We start from the raw sequence: 25091 nt of genomic DNA, 5'->3' as shown, positions 1-25091 counted from the left end.
CATCAGCTTTATTAAGACGTCCTATGACCTCTATACCATGAAGGTATGCAATCTAGAACAAATAGCTCCATAAATAACTTATAGAAAAAAGAAGGCAAAGCTGCCACAGGCAAAAACATACAACAGCGGGTATTCGCTGGTCGTCACCGAGCCAACTACTAATCCGCCCCTCACTGGCTTGTCTATGGGAGAGCAGACGGGATCCCGAATTCTCCAGTGGGTATGATCGTATGTGATAGTGCAAGGCCGAAAGTCCGGCTTTGAAAGGAAGCAGGGGTGGTGTTGGGAGTTGTCCCTCGACTGCTAGAGCCAGCCCAGCAAAACTTGAACCAGAGTGAGATATAGGAGATCTGATTAGCATGTACTATCGAGGTTGATGTTCTGTCAAAATGATTGATCACGCAGGTTAACTAAGTGGAGCACAACATAGTCACTAAGGAGCAAAAATATGATCATGCTGGGGATCGAACCCAGAATCTTCTGATTCGTAGTCAGACGCCTTGCCATTGGGCCACACGACCGCGTCCAATTGTTGAGCGTCCAGATTCGCAACTGCTTCTCTGTAGGTGCCGGTTCCACTGCGACAATGCTCTTGCTGCGGAACGAGCAAGTTGTTGATGCTGGAGTTCAGTTTCATCATACAATCATCTCCCAAACCGTTTCAAAAAGGGTCAAGAGTGAAACGAGTTTTGCTATCCAAGTCTGTTAGGGTATATTGCTGCATGCAACACAATACGGCGGCGTAGTTGGCTGCACTAATGCAAGGCGCTGATAGTTTCACTGCTTACATCCTATCCTTGGCCACGACATACATGCGGCCCAATAGCTGCCAAGAAGCGGTCACTTATTGATGAATATTATGGAAATACCTATACTACTCATTGTTCCACTTCAGTAACTTTTCTCCTCGACTCTGTCGCCATTGGTTCGTTGTTTCTATAAGCTCAGGGCAGCCTTGAAGTAGCCAACCCCATTTCCTTAAAAACCAAGGCGACGCCTCCCAGGAATGCGGCACGGAGGCATCTCCCCATACGATCAAACTTGGCCTCTCAACGTTCTCCCAGTTGATCTCTGATATATCCTCACAAAGCTCGCCATCATCCAATAACTCCGCATCCGCCGCCAGAATGACATTATCTCTGAATTTTGGAAATGGGAATATGTCCAGCCAAGGGTGATGCAACACCGACTTCTGCACTTCTGTAGGTTGGAGCGCCACTGGAGCATTATAATCTGGACTCATAGGTCCATTGAGGTTGAACGGTGATATAGCTTCATCAATGCACATAAGCGTACGATCAAATCCCAACACGGTAGCATTGTTAGCAACTGCTATTGTAACGTTGAGACTGATGAGGAGTGGAAGCTGCGATATTCGAGGGGAATTCATGGTATAGTCCATATAAGTCTTGCACGCAACGGCGAACACCCTTTCGCTTATATCAGGCCTCTCATAGACTTCGCAAGTTTGACGAATGACTTCAAACATGGCATCGGGTGGCCCTTGAAGAGCGAGTGCTATTGAAGGCATGGACTCAGCGGGTAGGCCGGCTTTACCGACGATATTCGAGGCAAGCCGATTTTTTTCGAGTTGTTGACGTTTTCTGAGATCTGCCAGGCGTGATATTATGTAAGAAGCTGACCCCAGGGTACAGGTTAGAAGTGTGTACTCACATTGCGACCTCTTGTTCAGCCGATTCTGCAGCTTTCGTCGTTGTGCAGTACTAGTGATCCCGGTCCAATCCTCTCCAGCTTTCTGGACGAGCATCTGCTGGGCCATTGGTTCAATGGCAATCTTTTGTGGATCTGCCATCGTGCTGTATATGCAGAGTGCTGATATATCGATGTTTATGGCTAATTATGAGAGACTTATTTGATACCTGTAGACGATTGATAGGATAAATCAGGAAAGAAAATCGTCGAATGTTGGAGGCGTCATCATGGCATGCACGTGAATGCGGCCTCAAGAGAGGGAATGGGTTACTCCACTCTGTCAGCAGGTTGCATTAGTGCGTCCAATCAAGGTATAGTCTCAAGTCTTGGGGTTATCATTGGATGATCTCAGGATCTGGGTAAGTGGGTCCGATGAGCGATCGCAAGAGCTTGAGGTTTGGTGATATCATCAACTCGCATAAGTCCGCATCAGTTATCTGATGGATAGTGGCAAATAACGCTCAAGGAGTATTCTATAAGATTCGGTGAGGTGTACGAGCCAGTACCTCCGTGAGAACCATTTCGTCAAAACCCCTGCTCATCAACACAGTTGCAAAGTCAAAAACCATAACATCTTCAATAGTTTTACAATTTTACAACCAGCCTACAGACTCAATTTCCCAAAATGCCTCCCTATCAAATATCACCAGCTGTAAACTGCGACATCGACTTCAATAAAGATGAAATTGCTGGAAAAGTTGCCATTGTAACTGGAGGTCAGCGGCGCTGAAATCATGATATAGGTTAACTAACATCTCCCAGGGGCCAGCGGGATAGGAGAAGCATACGTGCGGGCTTTACATAACGCAGGGTATGTGGAATCACTCAAGAATATCTTAAACCTCAAAGACTGATGTGTAAAAGAGCCAAGGTTGTCATTGGCGATAAAAATGTCGTTGCTGGCGAGAAGCTGGCTTCAGAATTGACGGGCTCAAAGTTCGCCCAGTGTGATGCAACTGTTTGGGAAGATCAAGTTCTCTTATTCAAGGAGGCGGCTGAAATATCGCCTTCTGGAAAGGTCCACTATGTGATAGCCAATGCAGGTATGACGAAGGAAGACCAGACCTTTACCTTTGACGGTGCGAATTCCCCCTACGTCCCTGTCACCAGGCTTTAAACTCATGGTTACACAGGCAAAGACCAAGAACCCCAAAAGCCAGACTTACAAGTCATCGATGTCAATCTTAAGGGCGCGCTCTATACCGCTAAGCTGGCCATGCACTATTTCGTGTCCCAAAATGGCACCGAAGTCAACAAAGACCAAGAAGATACCTGCTTGATCCTCATCAGTTCAGGAGCCGGCTTCCTCGACGTTCCAAGATCTCCAGAGTACAGCAGCACAAAATGGGCAGTCCGTGGAATAATGCATGCTTTGCGAAGGACGGCATTTTACTATGGAAGCCGAGTCAATGTCATTGCGCCTTGGTATATCACTCTTCATCCCACAGAGCTGTAGGTCTTTGACTAACCCATTCTTCAGGTATATCCGCACTGGCATTCTCTCCAAAGACCAGTTCGATGAAGTTGAGAAATCGGGCGTCGAGTTCGCGACGGTTGAAGATGCTGGTGAATGCGCGCTGAGGATCCTGTCTGATACCAGCATTAATGGAAGGACGCTCTTTGTCTGCGCTCGGAAATGGGCTCCTCGCGGGTACATGGACCTGAACATCGAGGATTATCCTGAAAGTTTGATACAGGAGATTCAAGAGGATCAAATGAGGAATGCCCCGGTTGACCTCGGACTATTCCCATAAAATAGCCTGCAGGTGTACAAAAGTCTAGAACACCACAGTGGTGTTTTCTGCCCAACGAGGCGCAACAGTAACATGTTGAAAGTACCGAAGTCGGCTGAGCGATTCCCCTCACTGGTTGGTCAGCGCCAAATGCAACCCTCCATCAGAAGGTTGAGCTGAACACTAATGCCGAACTGTTGGCCTGTATGTTTCAGTTGGGGCCTTTTAGTAACCTGCAGCCAGGCGTTTTGCCGTCTCTAGAACTGCGGCTGAAAGTCGCCTCATGGAGCCTTATGCGAACCAGACTGATAAAGAAAGCCTTGAAATACCCAACCATCGCCTCTTCTATAGCGTCTCATATAATCTCAACTATTCATCTCAGTTAGCAGTCAGTTCGACATGGATTTCATCATGGACGACGACCTGTGTGCAAAGTGTGAAGAAAAACCCGGTGATGTCCGATGCTCCTGCGGTGAGCGGTTCTGCGAATACTGCTTCTCCAAGAAACACCTACCGCGCAATCAAACCCACAAACGTGGTGGTTCGAAAAAGACCGAAACCAAATGGAACAGAATCAAGGGAGTAGTTTCCAACATTGCAAGTTCGTTTTCTCCTGCTTCGCACTTTCAGAGAGATGAGACGACTAAATGGTTCGGTCTTCACGTTTCGTCACCGCCTGGACGTAAGGATCGTATTGCGACATTGGTTGAGACTACGCGATTCTCTAACCTTTTAGAGGAGTCGCTTCATTTCGATAAGCGGAGTCCCAGGCGGCAGTATCCGAGCATTTGCTCGTTTGTTGGGGATACTGGTGCAGGAAAGTCGACTCTGAGTAAGTTCGGCCCATTTTGCTCATTTCAATGTATGGTTGGGGAAGAGATGAGCTGACAATGAAGTAAAGTCCGAAGCTTGATCTTTGACTCCGAACAGGCCTTGGATTTCGATCCCCTTGACGCTCCAGTTCCTGGAGCTCAGACTGGATCTTCTGCCATCAGATCTACTACTGGAGAAGTCAATCTGTACCTTGACCCAACGACCTTTGGAACAGTGGCGCCGATGTTCTATGCAGACTGCGAAGGGCTATTGGGTACAGAACCTCTTGCGGCAGAGCACCAGACCGAATGGGCAAGGTATGGACAGCGCTATCTCATTGAGTCCAAGGATGGTAAGCCAGTTGATCGACGAACGGCTGTCAAGACCATCTATCCTCGCTTTCTGTACATCTTCAGTGATGTGATCTGCTATGTCACCAGGAACCACAGAGCGTGGGCCGAGTCGGCGCTGCGACTTCTGAACTGGAGCAAGGTTGGTGTGCAGAACACTATTAATCAACATGCACTACCTGCGCTGATCATTGTTCTTAATGGGCCGAGTCTGGAGAATGAGGAATGGCTTGGTGATGATCATGAGGTTGTCACGGATGCTTTCTTTCAGGCTATTGAGAAGGAGATCAGCGAGACAACCGAGTTTCGTGAACTTGCTCAAAAGGCATGTACCTATACCCAACCAGAGCCCCCTCGAGCATCATGCTAACTTGTCCCTAGCACGGAGACAAGACAATGAGACAGTTGTTTTCAAGGAGCTTCTCCAGTGTCTATGTTCACTACATCCCACTAGAGGGCTACGGACCACTCGGAACTAGTCTTGAGATTATCAACCAAACCAATCGATTGGCTAAACGAGTCAGGAGAGATGCAGAGCGTGTCCAAGCCCAGAGAGCTGAGTCTTGGACTCGCTTCGACACGACGCAGATGTCTCAGGTGGTGCATTACGCATTTGCGCATCTTGCATCAGGAAGTTCAGAACCGTTCGATTTCGGTCAGTGTCGACGACAGATATCGGTTCCGGATACAACCGAGGGTCACTTTTCCGAATTTCTTGGCATGTCGTTGAAGAATGGCATGGAGGCCCGGTTTGACGACACGGCTGCTGTTATCGCGACGAGTCTACTGAGGAACTCATTGAGTGCGAACAAAGATGGTACGTAGGTTTAGCTTAACTCATAGCTGAATTATACACGTTTCAATGGCTCACATCATTTGTTGTATTGATAGATATCGTGCTACTTCCCTCAGTCGTCTTTGACAAAGACACCCGAGCAATCTGCACCAGAGCCATCAGCCAGTTCCTGGATAGTAAATCACCATGCGCATACATCGACCCCGATTCCGGCGAGAAGTGCGTTAATACCAAATCTGGTCACCGAATAGGCCATCAAAGCGCGTCAGGCGACCTTTTACACGATGGAAACTTTGTCGTTGGCGACTTCAATTCCGCCAAGTTTTTGCTTGCGATCGAATCAGCCCTTCACACCACCATGCGAGGGATCAATTTAAGCGGTCCTTCCAACCACTGCGACTGGCGGCGCCTTGCGGCCGTTCATCATCGCCAAAACATTGATACCTTGAGACGGCTTGGTGGCTACCCAGCATCACATGACGAAAAGCGTCGATTCCCTTTTGGCTATAACCCCGAGGACAACCCATTTGCACTTGCAAGATCGTTTCTTTCTCTTTACTCAAGTCTTTCGAATCGCGGAACCGAAATAAACGCAACCTTTTGTCTCAGTTGTCTGTTTGGAAGACCGGAATACCGTCTTCCCTGCGGACATGTCATCTGCGAGACATGCGTGGATGATTTCGATGATACCGATTTAGATAAGCGATATCCCGGACGCTTCATCCATCAAAGATGTATAATCTGCGGAAGTTCGTCATCTGACAAGTGGCCGTTCATTACTACCATCAGGCCGCCGTTTTCTGGCCTTCGGGTACTGTCGCTTGATGGAGGAGGCGTACGGGGAATCGTTGAGCTGACGGTTTTGAACCGCTTGGAGAAAGAGGTCGGGCTTGGTATCCCGATTGGGAGTTTCTTTGATCTCATTGTTGGTACCAGTACAGGTAAGTTTCTCGAATTGGACAGTGAGCACGTAGGACATCCTTCTGACTTTTGTAGGTGGCATCATCGCACTGGGTATAGGTGTGCAACGACGAAGTGTCGTCGAATGCACAAGTCTGTTCCGCAACATCTGCAGCAAAGGGTTCGAGGCCAAGTTTCTCACCAAGTCTCGGTTCTTTGGTTGGGCGGCCCGATGGTTTAGCAGTTCGATCTACAAGACTGATGTTTTGGAGACAGCCCTCCAAAATGCGTTTGAGGGGAAGGATCCAAAATCGCTCTATGGACTAAACAGCTCCTGTAGAGTTGCGGTCACCACCACGGCCAAGGAAGATTGTCACTTGATTGCCAACTACAATCCGGGCGGTAAAGATCGATATCTTGATTCGAAACTCCCGCTATGGAAGGCGTAAGGATACTGCCCATGAAAACTAAGCCACTGCTAACAATCCTTACAGCGCGCGATGTACCTCGGCAGCTCCCATGTACTTCGAACCTATTTCTCACGCCGGGAATGAATGCCGCGATGGCGGCTTGAAGGAGAACAACCCAATCCAAGTAGCGCTCAATGAGTCACGAAAGATATGGGAAGATCCTACTTATGATGTTATTCTGTCTATCGGATCTGGGCGAGCTAGATATCCCGCAGCTGAGCCCGTTTCCACAGCCATCATACCAAAATGGCTTGCGCATCTCTTCTCAACCCTTGTCAGCACCATGAACGGCGAAGATGCCTGGGACAGATTCCTCACGAGCCAGGACAAACGTATCCGAGACCGTGCGTCAAGGCTAAACTTGAGGTTCGATGGGAGTACTGAACCTGCCCTCGATGACACGGGTGCTATTGCGACTATGGAAGCAGCAGCAAAGAAGGCCGCCTTCTATGAGAAGACTTCTATCTCGCCCTTCTCAGCAACCTCTGGCATTTTGCATGCAGACGCACTCCAATGCATAGCTGACAAACTACGAGCGAGCCTCTATTTCTTTGAACTCGGTAGTATCACGAAACATGGCGCCGTCACAGTTATTCATGGCTGGATCTGCTCCCGTTTGATGCCAAATGATCAAGGCTTCGAAGAACTCCTGACTCGTACTTCGAAATTCCTTGTTCGAGGAAAGGTATACGAGGTAAAGCGAGTTGCGGATGACAAACCACTTCGATTCGCAATTGAGTTTCAACATCAGCATCTTGATGAGCCGATTCGCATCGATGCCAACTTTGGAGCTACACATTCTACGAGTATTAGCGGCTTTCCAATGACTTTAAAGGTTTGTGATGTACTAAATCTCTTTAAATTATGGCATTAATAATTATTCTAGACTCTGTTCGCGCATTCGGAACGTCAGCCGACTTCATCAGCGCCAGTGCCATTGGCCGAACTGGCAAGCAACACCAGCCAAATCAATCCAACTACTGGAATCAATACAGGTAAATTATCAAAACTGTGGATCGAAACTTGTTTCTTGAGGGCATTGTAACTAATAAGCTGTCTTCGAACATTTAGACGAAAGCACCAGCTTGAAGAAAACATCAGCAGCTGACCTGTCAGTCAACACCCAGCACACAACGAGAGCAGTACCACCTCAACAGACAGCTACAGCGCCCCAGCCCAAGCCGATGGAAGCCAATCCTAATACTGTGGAGAACCTGGTGTCAGCTGCAAAGAAGAATGATTCTGTTAAAGTAGTTGAACTACTCGATCAAAAGGTTCCTATCGATGGTAAGCATGGCGGCTGGACAGCCCTTGGCCACGCAGCGTACAATGGACAATTGGATACCGTCCGGATCCTTCTCAATCGTGGTGCTGATATGGACATACGGAAGGATGTTGGTTTCGGTGTTCTTCCTGGTGATGGAAGTGCTATCAACTGGGCAGCATGTGGTGGCTACTTAGATGTCGTCAAGCTTCTGCTTGAGAGGGGCGCAAAAGCGAACATCTGCGCAAAGCGACCAGTATTCCTTGGTACTGGAGGGACGCCGATTACAATGGCTGCAGGCAAAGGCCACCTCGAAGTCGTCCGGTATCTCCTTGAAAAGGGTTGTGATGATGAATCTCCTGAAAAGCTTCCCGGATGGGATGCGTTTATCATCGCCTGCGAAAGAGGGCAACTCAACATCATCAAATACTTCCTGGAAGAGAAACATCTCAATGCAAACAGAATCGGCAACAATGGCATTACGCCTCTGATGACGGCTGCTCAGAGCCAACAGACTGCTGTTATGGAGTACTTGGTCAAGCGCGGGGCCCACATAGACGCCGTTGACATTGACGGCAGCGCAGCGTTACTACATGCTGTGATGAATAAAAGGGTTGGCGCGGTAGAGTGGCTAGTGAGCCGTGGTGCGGACGCAAGGAAGCAGAACAAGAATGGGGTCTCGCCCTTGAAGCTGGCACAGGAGGAGTTGAAGAAGAAGGCGGATGACAAGAATGCGGCGGCTATGGTCAAGTGGCTTGAAATGCCGATAAATGTTGCATTTCATACAAAGGCTTAGACACCCTGCGGGCCTTGATACCCGTACCATTCTTGACGGCTCGAATAAGGATCCACTGATGATGGAACAGATAGGGTCGTTGGTGTACTCAATTATCCCAGAAGCTTGATGAAGAGGTTACATATACACACTCCTGGTAACGATATATGGCATCCTTCGTGTGGTGTCCAATCGAGTACTTTTACGTGACACTCATATTGCAGGAGACATCGAGTGCTACGACATTCAACACCTGATATATGCGGTACTTGCGAAACGTTCAATAGACTCTAGCAAATTGACGAGTTCCCAGGTCCAGCCCGCGAAACCAACAACCCATAGACCAATTATCTAATCCACACCCAATCACAATAGCAAATACAACAAAAGAAAGCTTGTACTGAAAAAGACCTGCCTTAGTAGTTCTTAATCAAAGTTAGCAGGGTTTCTTCTCCATGTACACAGAGAGGTTATGCCTAGTAAGTACCTTATTAGGATTACTATATGCCTTAATTTAAAAATTAATATTTTAGTTATTTAATTAATATTTAAATTCTATATAATAAAAATTATTTAAATAATTAGAAATAAGTTATAATTAATATTTTAATTAAACTTTATTTATTATATTTTAAAAGCTTTTTATAAATACTAATATTAAATACTTTTATAAGGTATTTAAGGCTTTTAATTAATAAAAATATAATAAGTTATTATATTATATAAAAATATTAATCCCTTTATTACCTCTTAATATAAGTTCAGGGCATCTATCCCCTTATATACAAGGCGCGACGGCCATGCATACCCGCACGGGTACCCGTATAAATATGATATTATCACATCAGCAACCCCGATTAATTATATATATATATTATATATTATCTAATTAAGCTTTTTTTACTTATTTTAATAATATATACTTTATTACTTTAATATATTAAATTCCTATTTTATTAGCAAGTAACTTAATAGTAGTAAATATGCCTAATTAATCCTTATAATAATAGGTTATATATATATAATTAAATAAAATATATAAAGTAATATTATATATTCCTTAAGAGCTATAAATAAGGCACTATACTATTAAATAAGTAATATATAAGTCTTCCCTTTACTGCCTTCCTTATTAAATTTATTATATATACCCTTATAGGTTAACTATCTAAATATATATCCTATTTTACTATATAACTTAAATAGTTAGTATATATATAATTATTCTAACTACAGATATAGGCTATATTATCTTAAGAATAAGGGGACTAGCTTAATAGGCCTAATCTTAATATATAAGGCTATTAGTAATTTAAAAAGGCATAATATTAAGAACTAGGCAAGCTATATATTTATTAATAATATTATAAAGCTAGCCTATATACTAGTTGCCTTTAATATAATATTTATAGGTAATAGTAGTTATAGTAGCTAGATTACTAGCTAGGATAAATATAATATTATATACTATATATAGCTACTAAGGTATTAAAAGGTATAACTAATAATTTATACCTGCTAGAGTATTCTAAGCTATCTAGCTATTAATATTAAATATATTATATATAGGCTAGGCAACTAAATGGTTCTCTTAACTAGCAAGAATAAGGACAGGAATAGAGGTAAAGAACCTAGAAGACTCTCTTATATACTAACTAGTACCTATATAGCCAGGCAAGCTATTAGCACTCTATGCAGGCTAGAGGATAAATTAGTTATTTTAGCTAGAGGGAACATAGTAAGAGGGGGTAGCTATATTATCCTTATAAATTTAAATAGCCTAATTATTATTAGGGTTAAGAGATATAGTATTAAAGGGATAAATAATATAATAATTATAAGATTTATTAAAATACTTTTTATAATATATTATATTATATTAAGGAAAGAAGGAAGTTAAAAGTAATATTAATACTAGCCTTTTATATATATATTACTCTCCTAAATTACCTTTAAGTTACTATATTAATATATATTATAATAATTATTTAAGCTAATATTTCCTAACTTATAATATATATTAACTATTATTTAATATAGTTAAATATATTAAAAATAAGTAATTATTATAACTTAAGCCATAATAATATATTATAATAATACTTTTATAATACCTTTATAATAGCCCTAATTTAAGGATATAACTTTAATAAAGTATAAGTTTATAACTTAATTAAAAAGTATAATAAATTAGTAGATAAATATTAGTTATATTGCTTAGAGATAAAGCTTTTTTTACTCTTTTTAATAATATATATATTTATTTAATTAACTATTAATAAATTATTTTTTTATATAGCTATTTAATTATTATAATATACCTACTATATCTAACTATCTTCCTTTATAATATATATACTATCTTTAATACCTCTTTAGCTAGTATATTAAGCTTAACTAGTAACTATATAATATACTTACTCCTCTTCTTAATTTAAGAAGTTAATATATATATTTATCTCCTCTTTAGTTTAATCTTAAAGCTTTTTATTATTTAAAGCTCTTATATAACTACTTATTTAACTTAAGCTATAGGCCTATTTATAATTTGCCTTTAAGTACTTTAAATAAAGCTTTATAGCCTTTTAATATAGCTTATTAATATAGCAATATTAAGGCTATTATAAATACTATTTATTATAATCTAATATATATTATTTATAAATAATAAAAATATTATTATATACCTTAGGTATAATTACTATAATACTTATAGTTTAAGGGGAAGCTTAAGGAGAGGCACTTAAATAAAAAGCACTTAGAGAAGGTATTATAATTAGTATAGAAGTAATAGTCCTTATATATATTATAATATATATTTCTATCTTAGTTACTATAATAATAGTAAGTTAGGCTATAACTAACTGTAATTAAGGATTTATATAAGGCTTAGCTACTAGTTATAATACTAAAGGGACTTAATAAGAAGCAGGTAATATATTACTATAATAAAAAGGGCATATCTTAAAGCTTCTTTAATAGCTAATCTGCTAGTATATAAAGTATTATAGTTATGCCTTTAGCTATAAGGCCTTTTAAATCTCTTTAAATATATAAAGTTCTTACTATATACTTATTAGTAGTAGTATTAATTTATTAATAAGGTAATTAAATACCCTTTAAAGTTTAATAAGAAGTAAGAGGGCTTTTAGGTAGTATAAATATTAATAAAAGTAAAAGTAAGATAGTTAGAAATAAAGACTATCTTTTAATAAAGGCTTAAGGATATAAGTATATAATAAATTAAAGAAATTACTAAATGCTTATATATATATAAGTATATAGGCTTTTAGGTATTTAGCTTGCTTTTTAACCTTAAGTAAAGCCTTATAAAAGACCTAATTAATAATAATACTAAATAAAAGTTATAATAACTAAATACTTTAAATAATAAGCTTATTAATATTATTATAAGTAAGGCTATTATAAAGGCTTTATAGCTAATTATCTATAGCTTGTTTAATATATTACTAATACTTAAAGAGATTGGCTTAGTTATTATTTAAGTATCTCTTAATAAGATTATATATCCCCTTTACTAGTAATATTATTATATAACTAAAGTAAAGGGTATTCCTTATTTAAGCCTTTATAAATTTCTCTTTATATAAATTAAGCTAAGTAGTTATAATATAACTTACTTTATTATAATAGCTTAGGGTATAAGTATTTTTAAACTTCTTTAGCTATTCCTTATAAATAGCCTAAGTCTTTAAGCTTATAATTTAATTAAAGCTTTTCTAAAACTTAAGCTATTTACTATGCCTTTAGGGGTTATTTAAGCCTCTTATAAACTTAAGTTAATAATAGGCTAAGATAGCTTAATTAATATAAAAGATATAAAGTAAATATATTAGCTTAGGAAAAGTAGCTGTATTTATAATTATATTTATATAAGTAAGATATTAATCTATAAGTATTATAGAAGGAAGAGCTATTCCTTATACTTTATATACCTCCTAAACATAAGAGAGAACCTAGAGATAGTCTGCTTCTTTTTTACTATTTATAAATATAAATATAATATAAAAGCTCTTTTTATAAGTATTAATATTAATAATATTAAAAAGAGGTATTTTATACTTATTTATTTTATATATATAATTAAGTATTATAACTTCTAAATAAGACTTAATATATATAAAAGAGTTTATATTAATAAAGAATATTATAATAACCTTATTATTTTAATTAAGGTAAAAATAGCTTTTAAAGCCTAAATTAATAAGCTTATTAATAAGGGCATATATTAAGCTTTAGCCTTTAATAAGGTCTTATTTACTTTATATAATAGTATTATAAATATCTTACTATATTATAAGGTAGAATTTATCTAAAAGCTTAATAAATATCTATATCTCTTTAGGCTTTATACTAGCTTCTATAAGTAGCTATATAGTCTGCTTTTAATTACTTATAATTTAATAATAAACTAGATATGCCCTTAGCCTATAGCTTGGCTTATAGTTATATATATAAGTATAAGGGTTATAATAATACTTAATTACTTATTAAGTCTTATAATTACTTTCTATAATATTAATTAAGCAAAGGCAGGCTATATAGTATAATAAAGTCTTCCTCTTATTTACCTAGTTAGACCTAAGCCTTCCATTATAATTATATATATAGGTAACTATAAGAGCTTAATTAAGAGTCTTTACTTTTAAAGATCTCTATATAATAAAGGCATAACTATATATACTTGCCTATTTATTAATTACTATAAGTAGCTTACTTTATAAGCTAAAAATAGCTTCTAGGAGGAGAGCATTATTAGAAAAGACTTTAAGAGCTTAATTTATTATAAATAGGGCAAGTAGAATACTAATTAATAAAGAATTAGGTTAATAAAGATAACTAGATCTAGGATATATAAAAAACAGGGTCTTAAGCAGTCAATTAGCTTCAATTTGCTTATATAAGGCATTTTTAAATAATCGGGGTTGCTGATATGATGATATCTTATTTGCACGGGTACCCGTGCGGGTATGGATGGCCCCCTCCCGCCGTGTTCTTTGTTCCCTGTGTCAGCTGCCTAAAGTCGATTCTCACCTCTTGTAAACCTTCCAGCATTTCTTCTCAACATCATCATGCCGCTCAAAGGAAAGGCGCAAAAGGCCTCTATCGACATCAGCAACATCGTCAAGCGAGACTTCTCTTATCTTGCGCGCAACCCTGATAGCGCCAACCGCCCGCTGTGGATTGATCCCGACAAAGGATACATCATTTTAGAGCGTTTTCATCCGTTGGCAGACCTAGCGACTGACTTTCTCGTTACCATCGCAGAGCCTCAATCCAGACCAGCTTTTCTCCACGAGTACAAGATTACGCCGCATAGTCTATATGCCGCTGTATCTGTCGGTTTAAATGGCGACGATATCATTAGTACTCTTGACAAGTTTATCAAGACGGAGCTTCCACAGACCATCAAAGAATTCATCAGGTCTTGCACCAAGAGCTATGGAAAAGTAAAGCTGGTTTTGAAGAACAACAAATATTTCGTCGAGAGTGGCGATGCAAATGTGCTTCAGACGTTGCTTAAAGACAATGTTATCGGTCCCCTTCGACTTAATGGGTCTGATGAGATTACTACGTCGCGTGCGCCAGCGCTGAGTGGCTTGGTCATTCCTGGAACAAAGAACGCGGCGGGGGTTCAGCAGGCCAACCTCGCCAAAGAAGCGGACAAGGATTCTTCTGAATCGGATCAAATTGAAGCTGTTTTGAATGACGCAGACAATGATGAAGAGAAAGAAGCAGTCCATGCCTTTGAGATTCCCGACAGCGCCGTTGAGGTCGTTCAGAAGCGATGCCTGGACTTATCGTTCCCTATCCTTGAAGAGTACGACTTCCGATATGACAACGTTAATCCCGACTTGGACATTGATCTACGCCCTAATACCCAGATTAGACCATACCAAGAGAAGAGTCTCAGCAAAATGTTCGGCAACGGTCGCGCCAAAAGCGGCATCATCGTTCTCCCATGCGGCGCAGGGAAAACCCTCGTCGGCATCACAGCAGCATGCACCATCAGAAAGGGCGTCATCGTCCTCTGCACAAGCTCAGTTTCCGCAGTCCAGTGGCGCAACGAGTTTCTCAAATGGTCAAACATCAACCCCGAAGACATCACTACTTTTACATCCGACAACAAGGAGAAATTCTCTGGAAGCACTGGTGTGATTGTTACGACGTATTCAATGGTTACGAATAGTCGTGAGTGTGCTCACGACTCAAAGAAGATGATGGACTTTTTAGCAGGACGGGAATGGGGATTGATGATTCTTGATGAGGTCCATGTTGTTCCGGCAAATATGTTTCGACGTGTTATCTCGTCGATTAAAACGCACTCTAAACTTGGGCTTACAGCTACCTTGCTTCGCGAGGATGACAAGATCGGCCATCTCAATTTCCTGATCGGGCCCAAGTTGTACGAGGCCAATTGGATGGAGCTCTCGCAACAGGGGCATATCGCAAAGGTGCAATGTGCCGAGGTCTGGTGTTCTATGCCAACTGCGTTCTACGAGCAATATCTACAAGTCCCGTCTCGGATGAAGCGAACCCTAGCCGCTATCAATCCCTCCAAATTTCAAGCTTGCCAATTCCTAATCAACTATCACGAAGCGCGCGGCGATAAGATCATAGTCTTCTCAGACGAGCTCTACTCCCTCAAACTCTACGTGTACAAGCTTAAGAGGTACCTTATCTACGGCGGTACAAGCCAAGAAGAGCGACTCAGGGTCCTTGACCATTTTCGACAGTCCCAACGTGAATACCTTATTTCTCTCCAAAATCGGCGATACATCGCTTGATCTGCCCGAGGCAACATGTCTTATCCAGATCTCCTCCCAGTTCGGTTCGCGGCGTCAAGAAGCACAGCGACTGGGTCGTATCTTACGAGCAAAACGCCGCAACGACGAAGGGTTCAATGCGTTCTTTTACTCGCTCGTGTCTAAAGACACGTCCGAAATGCACTTTGCTTCAAAGCGCCAGGCATTCCTGATCGATCAAGGCTACGCGTTCAAAGTCATCACCAAGCTAGATGATATTGAAGACACGCCTGATCTCGCGTTTGCTACTGCGGCTGAACAGCGGGAGTTACTTCAGGGCACGTTGGTTGACAACGAAACCCCCATTGACGATGATTTTGAAGAGGGTGATCTCTGGGGCAAGAAGAGCAAGGTTACACGCGTCGCAGGTTATCTTGACCAACTTAGTGGTGTGCAGGATATGGCATACATTGAGCGGAATCAATCTGCTAACAAGGCGCTGAAGAGGAAGAGGGGTGAAAAGGAAAAGAGTCAATTCTTTAAGAAGATTGACAGAGCGAATAAACGACAGAAGACCAAATGATGCATTTGCACTTGTTTACTTGAATGATTAGATTGTGGGAGCACGGATTCATGAATAGCGAGGTTGAACAGCATTATTTGTTTATCGCTGGGTGTCTTGTCAATAGTGGAATAAACCACCAGGAACCCCTGGTGGATCTTTCGTTTGCGACTCAAAACGATGTTATTCGTCACAGCCCTGCATGGACCTGGCTGACAGGTCCGTTATGCATATCATATCCGAAAGTGACTAGTGTTTTGCGCTTAACTTCATTCTTCCTCAATAGCGTACTGAACTATTGGCAATAGCCTCCTGCCAAGCCGTTATTCAGCGCCATTAATAAACACAGCTGAATATGAACTGATGCGAAGACAGCAACTGAACTAAAAAGGAGCTACCTACCTGCTAAGTTCTCTTGACTCAGATTTGCCTCTTGCGACGTCTCGCTACTCACATTCATTCAACTCACGCTGCAATATCTGCAGTCGTATCCACTCGTTTCAACAGCTGTTTCTCATCACGACAAAATGGTTCGCCTTTCCCTCCTTAACGTCGCGGCTATCGCTACCCTCCTTCTCGGAGCAGAAGCCGGCCCCTGCCGTCCAACAACTACAGCCGTGACAAGCCTTGCTGAGGCCTCGTCCACGACTGGAGCCTCTTATGCCGAGACCACCTCGACGGTTGCTGCTGATACAACGGCTACTTCAGTCGATATGACTACCGTCACGACCCTCGCGGATACTACCACTACGACCAAAGCGGAATCCACGACCACTACCGCAGCACCAGCCTGCCTTGAAACCCAGGCGCTCATCAACCCAGGCTTCGATGATAGATCTGATAGTATCTCACCCTGGACTGGCAATGGCGGCCTAATCCAACGAGAACCTCAAGCTGGCGTTAACGCTTTGTACGCTACCCAAGTTGCATTCTATCTCTGTTATATGCTAATACATTGTGAACTAGGGCCTTTATCTTTAATTACGGTCAGGGCAATGGCTATGTCAAGCAGACTTTAGACAACCTGGATGGTGACTATGAATTCTCTTACTATTACCGAGTTCTTAGTGCCAGCGTTGGTGCCGATTACACTTGCGACATTGAGCTCACTGTCGGAGATACGACCCTTCGTGGCGATATGGACTATTCCGTCGGTGGTTGGAAGTCGGGCAGCGTCAACTGGTCTAGTGGGGGCGAGAATCTCGCTCAGGGAGATGTACAGCTCAGCGTATCCTGTGGAGGAGAATTCGACAAGGTGCAGGTCAACATAGACAGTCTTGCCTTTACGCGAGTTTGCAGCGTTTAGGACTTTCTAGCAATCATTCGGAAGTAACTTAAGGCGCCCTAAGACTTATCAAGCCTATACGCATATTCTAATTAGATAACATTATTCAATTCTTTATATCATTAGAGAAAAGAATGTACTCCGGTACATCCTCGACAGCGCCAGTCTACACAACTACCAGTCCCTAAGATTCACGGTCAAAGTTTATGCCCAAATGATTTAGTAAACATACAACAGTCAATTCAAAAACAAAGCGAGGATAGAGGCATTTACTAAGACGTGATTGATACGGGCGGACAAATTGGGCACTCGCTGCAGTAATGGGTGATTTCTCAGATATAATTGTATTGATGGCTATACGTGCTATGGGAATGCACCGTCAGATAGGTAGAACTTGGCTAAGTCTCCAGATCCCCAACTGTACCCTCCAACAGCGCATATCTCATGCCATCCCTGCCAGCCAACTTACTTGTTGCTCTTGGACGACCAGATGGGAGTAGCGCCACCATTCTTGTACAGAACGAGGTTTCCATCATCCTGGACAGAAAGGAATGTCTTGTTGTCACCGCTTGGCGCAGCAGTGTTGGTGTGCCAAGTGGCCTTGCCATTCTTGTCACTGAAGAAAATGCGGTTAACGACCTTGTAACAAAATCTGAACAAGACAGGGAAGACTTACTAGATGCAGAGATTGCCATCACCCTGCATGATGGCACCCTTTGCGTTGCTGATTTGCTGGTCGGTGCTCTGCCAGGCGCAGCGGTTATTGTAGTAGATGGCCAGCTTGCCATCGTCCTGCATGCGGAGCTCGACGGAGCGATCTTTGCTGAAGATGCTCATGCCGACCATGAGCCAGTCGCCGTTTTCAAGAGTGCCGTAGCCCATTTTGAGTGATTGATGTTGGTAGTTGGTTGAGAAAGAGGTGCCGAGTGAAGATGAGATGAGTTGAGTTGAGAGTTTGGGATGAGGTTCAGGGAGAGAAGGAGGGACTCTTATAGACGATAAATCGTTTGGACGACCTTGAGAATGCCGTAAGAGGACACCTTGTAGATCGGTCTACCTGCAGGAATGTTTGCTTGTCTCACCAACAGCCTTTACAGGCCGTCCTCTACGTCCAATGATGTTCATTCTAACTACCTCGTGTTGCCATGCATCATGTAGTTGCACGTATCGGTCGCAACCTATAGGCTACTGGCATGGCCTGTTATCCCCCGGCCTGTCGGCACATCGACTCAACGAGTTCCGAGCAGCGATTGAGACACGGTACGACGACAATCTAGCGGTAAATGTGTCCCAAATGGAGCACTGTGTTTCTGCGAGAGAAGAGAAACCATTGGTATCATGTCATTGGGCCGATTGCTGGCCTGGATGATCGACCCTGGTTATGGAATCGTTACTACGAGTTCGGGGTATATAATATTACGTTTTGTCTGTTTTTTCACACATATAGTTCCTAGGAATACTTACCTATGTTTTTATACTAAATAGTAAGATTATTGAGCAGAACTCTTAAAGATTAATCGGATGCTGATTTGGAAAACTGGAAAACGGGAGCCAGAAGACTGATCGTTTCTCCCCAGACAACACGTAAATGCAGTTGCACACGAGAATCTGGTTTCCAGGGAAGCGGGGTCTGAGGAGATCTCAATTGTGACGAGCTTTGCAGTGCCGGGTTACACGGTCTGTATGTCTCGCCGGAAAGAGCAGCGGCCCGGCTGAACCCCTCTTTTGTGTCTGAGATTCAGCTCGCCACAGAATTCCCCGTGTCTCAGTACTCGGCCTTTTTCGGAGCACAAACGGCTATGTCTTTCGATGTGTTCAGGCTTGGCCATTATGCAACCAGGAACCAAGTTCCTTGTTGAACCTCAGCTTTGCGACTGGTATTGGCATATTCATCCTCACCGCTATTATTAATTAGTTGGCAACATTTATGCAGTCTAATAGTTGCTATGAAAGTTCGAGACGAATAATTACTCCTGTCGAATCGTGAATATGCTTTACATACAACTCTGCTAGTTCCCGAGACCTATTCTAATGCGTCAATTCAAGCTGACCAAGGCGGGGTAATGAGACATGCGACGCAAACAGGCGGCAAGTTCATCTCCAAGGCCTAGCTGTCCGGTACCTGTCACTTATGACAACAAGATCTGCATAAGAGCGGAGAGTTAGACGGCCGGACCGATGTCCCGTCCCGCACCATCTCGCATCCGTAGATCTATCTATTTAGTCTAGATGCATATCGCGGTGTAGATTGCCGCCGCCACTGACCAAATTTGAACGGCTTGGTTAATCGGGTATTTACGGCGCTAAACAGACAGGGTAAACAAGCTATTTTGCTCTGCTCTGTGTCTGCCTGATGCCACAGTCGGGCTCGGATTCGAGCCGCTGGCAGCCGAGCGTTAAATTTCTGTGGCTGCAGAAAGTCTCATCGTGTTATTTCCTAATGGGATGATTCGCCTTCGATCTACATCGACCAAAACAGGGGGAACCATCAACGGCTGCTTGGGCGGTGTGCAACTTGCTTACAGCTGCTTGAAGTCAGGTTGCAGAGGGCCCCGCTATGTACGACGGACTTCTCTCGATTGAGAGACTTGAACAAAATACCAGCACTCTACTCAATTTTCAAGCCTGTTGATGTACCGACGTCAGTTTTCTGCGCTTCCAATGGTTTCCTTGCTGCAACTCTGGGCGCATCTGCCTCAGCCAGTCAAATACAAGGGCTGCGAGAGCTCAAATGTCCCCAATGCGTGGCAATTCTTGATAAAGAACCACTTGATCAGTCGAAGACAATACAGGTCTTTGCATCAGGATGGAAAAGCTCCGGTCACGTAATAAAAAGATCTCTGGGACACTCTGCAGCAAAGCCTGCCTTCCCGGGCAATCAGACGCGTTCTATAATAGGAACAAACACCATTACAATAGCTAAATAACCAAACAACAACCCTTTCCTTAGCCCAAGCGCACTTTCTTACTGTTAGGAAGTCTCTCATATGGGATCATCTCGTCAACAAATGCTTTCGCTTTCCCATCATTCGCCCAATCCCAGTTGTCCATATACCTGGTGGATAAAAAATCAGCAACAACTCATAAAACCGTTGAATAGGCAGTCTGAGATCAACAAGGTAACTTACGACATCAATGCGAAAAGAGCGTACGACTCAGCGGTAAAGGTAGCCTTGCTTGGGCCGCTATTGCCTGCGTTTTCCCCCTCATGAGAGCGCGCCAAATTGGAAACCCACAGAAAGTTGTCTGTTGTAAATGATGCCGTCAGCCACAATACCTCACTTACAGGAGACCCGAACTGTGAATTTGAGAGAATATTAGAAAGAAAGACTTACATGTGACATATTTCTTGATTCCTGGGATAGAAGCATCAGTGGTGCGCTTTCCGTCGGGCTTTTGATAGACCAGGGCACCCTCCTTTCCGACAGCTTGTTGATCAGGGACTAAATTGGGAGTACATTAGCATCTACACAGATGGAAGAATATCCTTTCTATTATACATACCATTGCGATTCTCAGTTCCACCGGTCTTATCACCACCAAACCAGTGCGCAAGCTCATGGACCATGATTCGCGAAAGGCTAGTAGCCGAGTACGTATCCAGCGTATCATCCTTCTGAACGCTGTCTTTAGCATCAACAGCAGATTGTGTCTCAGCCACCTTGCCCTCAAACGACGGAGGGCAAAAGATGATAAAATCGTTTCGGGTAAGAGTAACAGCAAATACTCCAGGTCTGCAGAGACCTGTGTTTTCTTGCTTGACGCTGTTTACCAGATACCGTTTCTTGTACACCCAAGCTCCAGCTGTTTGACCCGCCATCTCTTTAGGTCTGGATTCGCGTAGGGGGCGTCCTGCAGGGTCATGAGGATCTTTGTCATCTCTGCCAACCCAGACGAATTTGCTTTCGTCGCATAGAAGAAGGGGCTTGAGACCGCCGTAGCCGTTGGCTGGAATCATTTCATCATTGTGGAGTGTCTTGACCATACGATCATAAACATCTTGAGTCAATTAGCAAAGGCATATTTTTCGTGGCGACGTTGACTTACATCTAACATTCGAGTAATGCTCCTCATTGGGGTCATGGCCATCTTTATTTGGCACAAAGCCAAACATGTTGGTCGCGGCCCTCGCGATGCGGTCCCAATTAGTTCGCATGTTTGAGACAAAGTCTGGACGCGCGCCCTTGAGCTTCTCAAGGTCCTCTTGAGCCTTGACTGCGAGGACCTCGGCATCACTGTATGCTTTTTCGAAAGCGCCCTTACGTTCAGGTGTTTGGCAAGAGTCATCGAGGTCCCAAACATTCATGTCTGCAGCTAGGCCCAGACCAGCAAGGGCCACGATAGGCAAAAAGACCTTCATGGCAAAAAATGGATAAGCCGGAGATTAGAAAGTAGAAAGTGGTCTGAGAGAATCGCAGGTAATAAGGAAAGGTAGAGAAAGAAAGGACCTTCAAGAAGACAGATATAAGGCCTCGAAGCTGTGTGTGCTGCAGTAGCTAAGATAAACGCATGAAGAAATTCCAGTACTATTCTAAGCTTCTTGAATAGGGAATGAGCTTGTCGATAAGTCGCAGGGATATGGAAAATTCTCTATTGGAAATGACTCTGTCTAAGCCTTGCGCGAAGGCACAGACAATCCTTCAATGTCACTGTAATTAACTCTCATTCTGACATAAGAAAACCGTTTTATACAAAATCTTCGTATCGATCCTACTCAGCGCTTAATTCAGATGACGGACATTGCCGTAAAGAGGTCCAATGTAACATGATTAATTAATCAGATATGTATCCGTAGGGCTGTGCCGAGGCTGTGCGGCTCCGAGTCCAGAAACCTATGGCACTAGCACAGCTTATGATTGACCTTCTTACGGCTTACCATTCGTTCTAGAGCGTCTGATTGGGTCGTCTGTAAGAAATGCCTCGGGAAGCTCCATCGGAATTATTTATAAAGCTAATGTTTGACGCTAACACGAGCATGGTTAAAGAAAAGCTTACTTTTAATTTTAACATGTAAGCAAGCTTATGCCTTGTGATCCTCCTGCACGGAATCCCGCTGGCCCTGGGAGACAAACTCCTGTAGTGAAGAAGATTGATTATTAACTGGAGTTTACATGCCAAAATGGGTTGTACTTCCGAATCAAGCGCCACAATTGGTGCATAGTGCCCCGGCGGCTGTGCAGATCCTATGGCTTACTTGTTTGCCCTGCCCTGAGCTTGGATAATTTTGGATGAGGCAGTCTAGCTCCTGCAAGGGGACTTTCTATCCACCAATAACTACAGCACTACATAGATCTTCCAAGTAATCCATTCCGAGTTGTATATATCATAATACTCGACCTCAAGCCGTCGAATAACATCAAGCTTGACTCGGCATTAAACCTTCCCCTCTCTTTCTTATCTTATTTCTTGAGAACGTTGCTTGTCCATTGTCTTCTGTTCTATTCTTTTAAGCATAGCCGCCATCATGACGGTACCTTGGAAGGTCAACTTCCTTGCAGCACTATGGCTAAGTGCAACCTTTGTCAGTGCGAGCCTCAAACAAGAGACCTCCTCTGGAGCAGCCGTCTTCACGCACCCAGTCTATCCTAGAGTTCTTGTCCCAAGGCAAGAACAAGAAATTCCAGCTGATGACCGGAATCCTCCTCCCCCAATCGTCCCCAATCCTCAGCCAAATGAACCAGCGCGCCCAAACACGCCTGTACCAGCTCCTGAGCCAGAAACAACAACTGAGCCCAACAATCCTCCCCCACCAGTCACGACAACAGCAGCGCCGGCTCCTCAGGAGCCAGAGATCACAACGGAGCCAGAGAACCCGCCTGCTCCAATTACGACGGAGAAGCCAGATACACCAGAGGAGCCGAAGACCACTGATGTCGCTCCTGTACCAGTACCGGTTCCAGTTCCCAACAAACCTGATGATCCGAAGAAACCCGATGACCCCAAGAAGCCAGATGATCCTAAGAACCCTGACGATCCTGAGACTCCAGACATTCCAGATGTTCCCAAGATCCCAGATGTCCCTAAGGTCCCGGATGTCCCCAAGGTTCCTGACACTCCCGATGATCCTAAGAAGCCTGACAATCCTCAAGATCCCAAGGACCCTGAAAACCCTGACGATCCTAAGAAGCCGGATGATCCTAAAGACCCTAAGGATCCCGAAAACCCAGACCCCAAGGACCCTAAGGATCCCGATCCTAAAGACCCTGAGAACCCTGATCCTAAAGACCCCGAAGATCCCAAAGATCCAAAAGATCCCAAAGATCCTCAAGATCCCAATGAACCAGATGATTGCGAGAAAAAGGATCCGGCACCATGCACAAAGACTGTTTCCTTCTACTCAGAAAGCGAGACATATACCAGGTACGTCTACAGTCCAAGACCTCTTGTCATCAGCATTTCTAATAGAGAACCTATAGTACCGTCTACGTCACATGTCCTGCTCCTATCGACTGCCCCGCCAAAGAAACACCAACCATCACTACCAGCATCTTCCCAGAGGAGTCAGTCCTCTGGGGCGACGTACCAGCCGACAACGAGGCCATTCCTACAATGGAAGCGATCGAAGACGACACATCTCGATATTTCCAGCAGGTCTTTGATGATGAAAACATCTCTATCAATGATGCTCAACACCCCGATGTTCAATGCCAACAACAAAGCAGCAACGACGTACCTCGCGATTGCTTTATGTCTATCTACTCCAAGTTCTGCGCCGACGTTAATGGACATGAGGGCGATGAGTTGAGCAAGAACCTCACTGGTGCCGATGCTGAAAGCGGTTCTCAAGAGAAGCGCGCGTCGCTTAACATGAGAAGACACATGCTTCGGGAACGAGCTGAGCCTTGCGATGGCTGGGTCTTCGAATACGACTGGAGCGGTGCAAAGGGCGATTGCCAGATTCCCTGCGGTGATTCAATGTACGCTTTCGGCGACGAGTGTTTTGACTCTGAGAACAGCTTTCTCGAGGGTACTATCGATGTAGGATGCGGTACCTACAAGTACACCGCTATGCCTACCACGTCGACGACAGCACCACCTTTTCACTTAACTGGTCTACCAACTCTCACCGATGTTCCTGGACCTATCTCAACCCCTGACGGTAGCTCATGCGCCGAGACAGCGACTAACACACAATGTGCTCAGGGCGGAGGTGGTAGAGGACAAGCATGCGTCGAGAACACATACTGTGCCTCATGGGTCTCAACTAAGCCAACAGAAGCTCCCGCACCACCAGAGCAGAAAACCACACCGTTAGAGTTGGGCCCAGTGTTCTGCAAGAACAAGGGAGGTGATCACAAGGACGTCAGCCCAGGCGCTGTGCGCTCTTTGGCAGATGCGTACTGCGAGGCCAACTTGCCTGTTGAGATGAAGCCCGGGAGCCCTGTCTCTGGTACTACCAAGAGCGATCTCTATTACTACGAGGTTTCATGGGTTGAGGGATGCAAGACGACTGTGGATTCACAGGATCCGTATACGCCGTTAGGAAAGGATGGCCCGCTGTGCAAAGATCTGTTTGTGAAGGCTTATGCAGGCTGTAAGTACTCTGTCCCATGCTTCACTGATCGTATACTAATACATTGGCTTATAGGTGACAATGGCGGTATTGGAGGATACATTGATGCGGGTTGTGTACGATATATGTTCCTCGGCGCTCAGTAGCAGC

At 43.4% G+C, this 25091-nt stretch overlaps 9 protein-coding genes and 1 non-coding gene across 10 annotated transcripts; 6 read left to right on the top strand and 4 right to left on the bottom strand.

Moving 5' to 3' along the window:
• Nucleotides 1–449: 449 nt before the first annotated feature.
• BKA55DRAFT_t92 lies at nucleotides 450–521 on the bottom strand. Its single transcript has one exon. It is a non-coding gene; the product is annotated as a tRNA-Arg (tRNA).
• A 270-nt stretch (nucleotides 522–791) lies between these two features.
• BKA55DRAFT_609717 (uncharacterized protein) lies at nucleotides 792–1896 on the bottom strand. Its single transcript, XM_046196637.1, has 2 exons — nucleotides 1675–1896; nucleotides 792–1611 (listed from the first exon to the last, which is right to left on the bottom strand). Exons 1-2 carry the CDS (start codon nucleotides 1811–1813, stop codon nucleotides 875–877), a joined length of 876 nt encoding a protein of 291 aa, XP_046051662.1. The 5' UTR covers nucleotides 1814–1896; the 3' UTR covers nucleotides 792–874.
• Nucleotides 1897–2152: 256 nt separating this feature from the next.
• Nucleotides 2153–3467, top strand: BKA55DRAFT_638623 (uncharacterized protein; the record flags this gene model as incomplete). The annotated part of the gene is made up of 5 exons (XM_046197080.1): nucleotides 2153–2429; nucleotides 2476–2524; nucleotides 2578–2792; nucleotides 2847–3138; nucleotides 3194–3467. Exons 1-5 carry the CDS (start codon nucleotides 2339–2341, stop codon nucleotides 3465–3467), a joined length of 921 nt encoding a protein of 306 aa, XP_046051661.1. The 5' UTR covers nucleotides 2153–2338.
• A 390-nt stretch (nucleotides 3468–3857) lies between these two features.
• BKA55DRAFT_591767 (uncharacterized protein) lies at nucleotides 3858–5434 on the top strand (the record flags this gene model as incomplete). Its single annotated transcript, XM_046195303.1, has 3 exons — nucleotides 3858–4278; nucleotides 4348–4934; nucleotides 4991–5434. 3 exons carry the CDS (start codon nucleotides 3858–3860, stop codon nucleotides 5432–5434), a joined length of 1452 nt encoding a protein of 483 aa, XP_046051660.1.
• BKA55DRAFT_294435 (uncharacterized protein) lies at nucleotides 5328–9038 on the top strand. Its single transcript, XM_046185567.1, has 7 exons — nucleotides 5328–5430; nucleotides 5501–6346; nucleotides 6402–6750; nucleotides 6800–7610; nucleotides 7662–7770; nucleotides 7847–8049; nucleotides 8248–9038. Exons 1-7 carry the CDS (start codon nucleotides 5424–5426, stop codon nucleotides 8833–8835), a joined length of 2913 nt encoding a protein of 970 aa, XP_046051659.1. The 5' UTR covers nucleotides 5328–5423; the 3' UTR covers nucleotides 8836–9038.
• A 4869-nt stretch (nucleotides 9039–13907) lies between these two features.
• BKA55DRAFT_687243 (P-loop containing nucleoside triphosphate hydrolase protein) lies at nucleotides 13908–16164 on the top strand (the record flags this gene model as incomplete). The annotated part of the gene is made up of 2 exons (XM_046199034.1): nucleotides 13908–15508; nucleotides 15573–16164. 2 exons carry the CDS (start codon nucleotides 13908–13910, stop codon nucleotides 16162–16164), a joined length of 2193 nt encoding a protein of 730 aa, XP_046051658.1.
• Nucleotides 16165–16670: 506 nt separating this feature from the next.
• On the top strand, nucleotides 16671–17449 carry BKA55DRAFT_591764 (uncharacterized protein; the record flags this gene model as incomplete). The annotated part of the gene is made up of 2 exons (XM_046195302.1): nucleotides 16671–17053; nucleotides 17110–17449. The coding sequence occupies 2 exons, from the start codon at nucleotides 16671–16673 to the stop codon at nucleotides 17447–17449; spliced, it is 723 nt and encodes a 240-aa protein (XP_046051657.1).
• A 444-nt stretch (nucleotides 17450–17893) lies between these two features.
• On the bottom strand, nucleotides 17894–18310 carry BKA55DRAFT_687241 (bulb-type lectin domain-containing protein; the record flags this gene model as incomplete). Its single annotated transcript, XM_046199033.1, has 2 exons — nucleotides 17894–18044; nucleotides 18105–18310. The coding sequence occupies 2 exons, from the start codon at nucleotides 18308–18310 to the stop codon at nucleotides 17894–17896; spliced, it is 357 nt and encodes a 118-aa protein (XP_046051656.1).
• A 1604-nt stretch (nucleotides 18311–19914) lies between these two features.
• On the bottom strand, nucleotides 19915–21788 carry BKA55DRAFT_723747 (uncharacterized protein; the record flags this gene model as incomplete). The annotated part of the gene is made up of 5 exons (XM_046201056.1): nucleotides 19915–20483; nucleotides 20557–20674; nucleotides 20764–20871; nucleotides 20933–21427; nucleotides 21476–21788. The coding sequence occupies 5 exons, from the start codon at nucleotides 21786–21788 to the stop codon at nucleotides 20375–20377; spliced, it is 1143 nt and encodes a 380-aa protein (XP_046051655.1). The 3' UTR covers nucleotides 19915–20374.
• A 1104-nt stretch (nucleotides 21789–22892) lies between these two features.
• Nucleotides 22893–25087, top strand: BKA55DRAFT_591761 (uncharacterized protein; the record flags this gene model as incomplete). The annotated part of the gene is made up of 3 exons (XM_046195301.1): nucleotides 22893–23848; nucleotides 23914–24962; nucleotides 25017–25087. 3 exons carry the CDS (start codon nucleotides 22893–22895, stop codon nucleotides 25085–25087), a joined length of 2076 nt encoding a protein of 691 aa, XP_046051654.1.
• Nucleotides 25088–25091: the final 4 nt, after the last annotated feature.

The sequence above is a fragment of the Fusarium redolens genome (assembly GCF_020744475.1).
Source record: "Fusarium redolens strain MPI-CAGE-AT-0023 chromosome Unknown BKA55scaffold_5, whole genome shotgun sequence".
Lineage (NCBI taxonomy): Eukaryota > Fungi > Ascomycota > Sordariomycetes > Hypocreales > Nectriaceae > Fusarium > Fusarium redolens.
Note: the sequence above shows the minus strand (reverse complement) of the source record. Positions and strands in the feature narration are given on the sequence as shown.

Bases quoted from the DNA above. Each gene is read 5' to 3' on its own strand.
- BKA55DRAFT_609717 (XM_046196637.1), bottom strand. From the start codon at position 1,813: ATGGCAGATCCACAAAAGATTGCCATTGAACCAATGGCCCAGCAGATG. The intron at 1,612-1,674 runs GTGAGTACACAC...CACGCCTGGCAG, and splicing joins GCTGAACAAGAGGTCGCAAT to ATCTCAGAAAACGTCAACAA.
- BKA55DRAFT_294435 (XM_046185567.1), top strand. The intron at 6,751-6,799 runs GTAAGGATACTG...CAATCCTTACAG, and splicing joins AAACTCCCGCTATGGAAGGC to CGCGCGATGTACCTCGGCAG. The intron at 8,050-8,247 runs GTTCCTATCGAT...GATGTCGTCAAG, and splicing joins TTGAACTACTCGATCAAAAG to CTTCTGCTTGAGAGGGGCGC.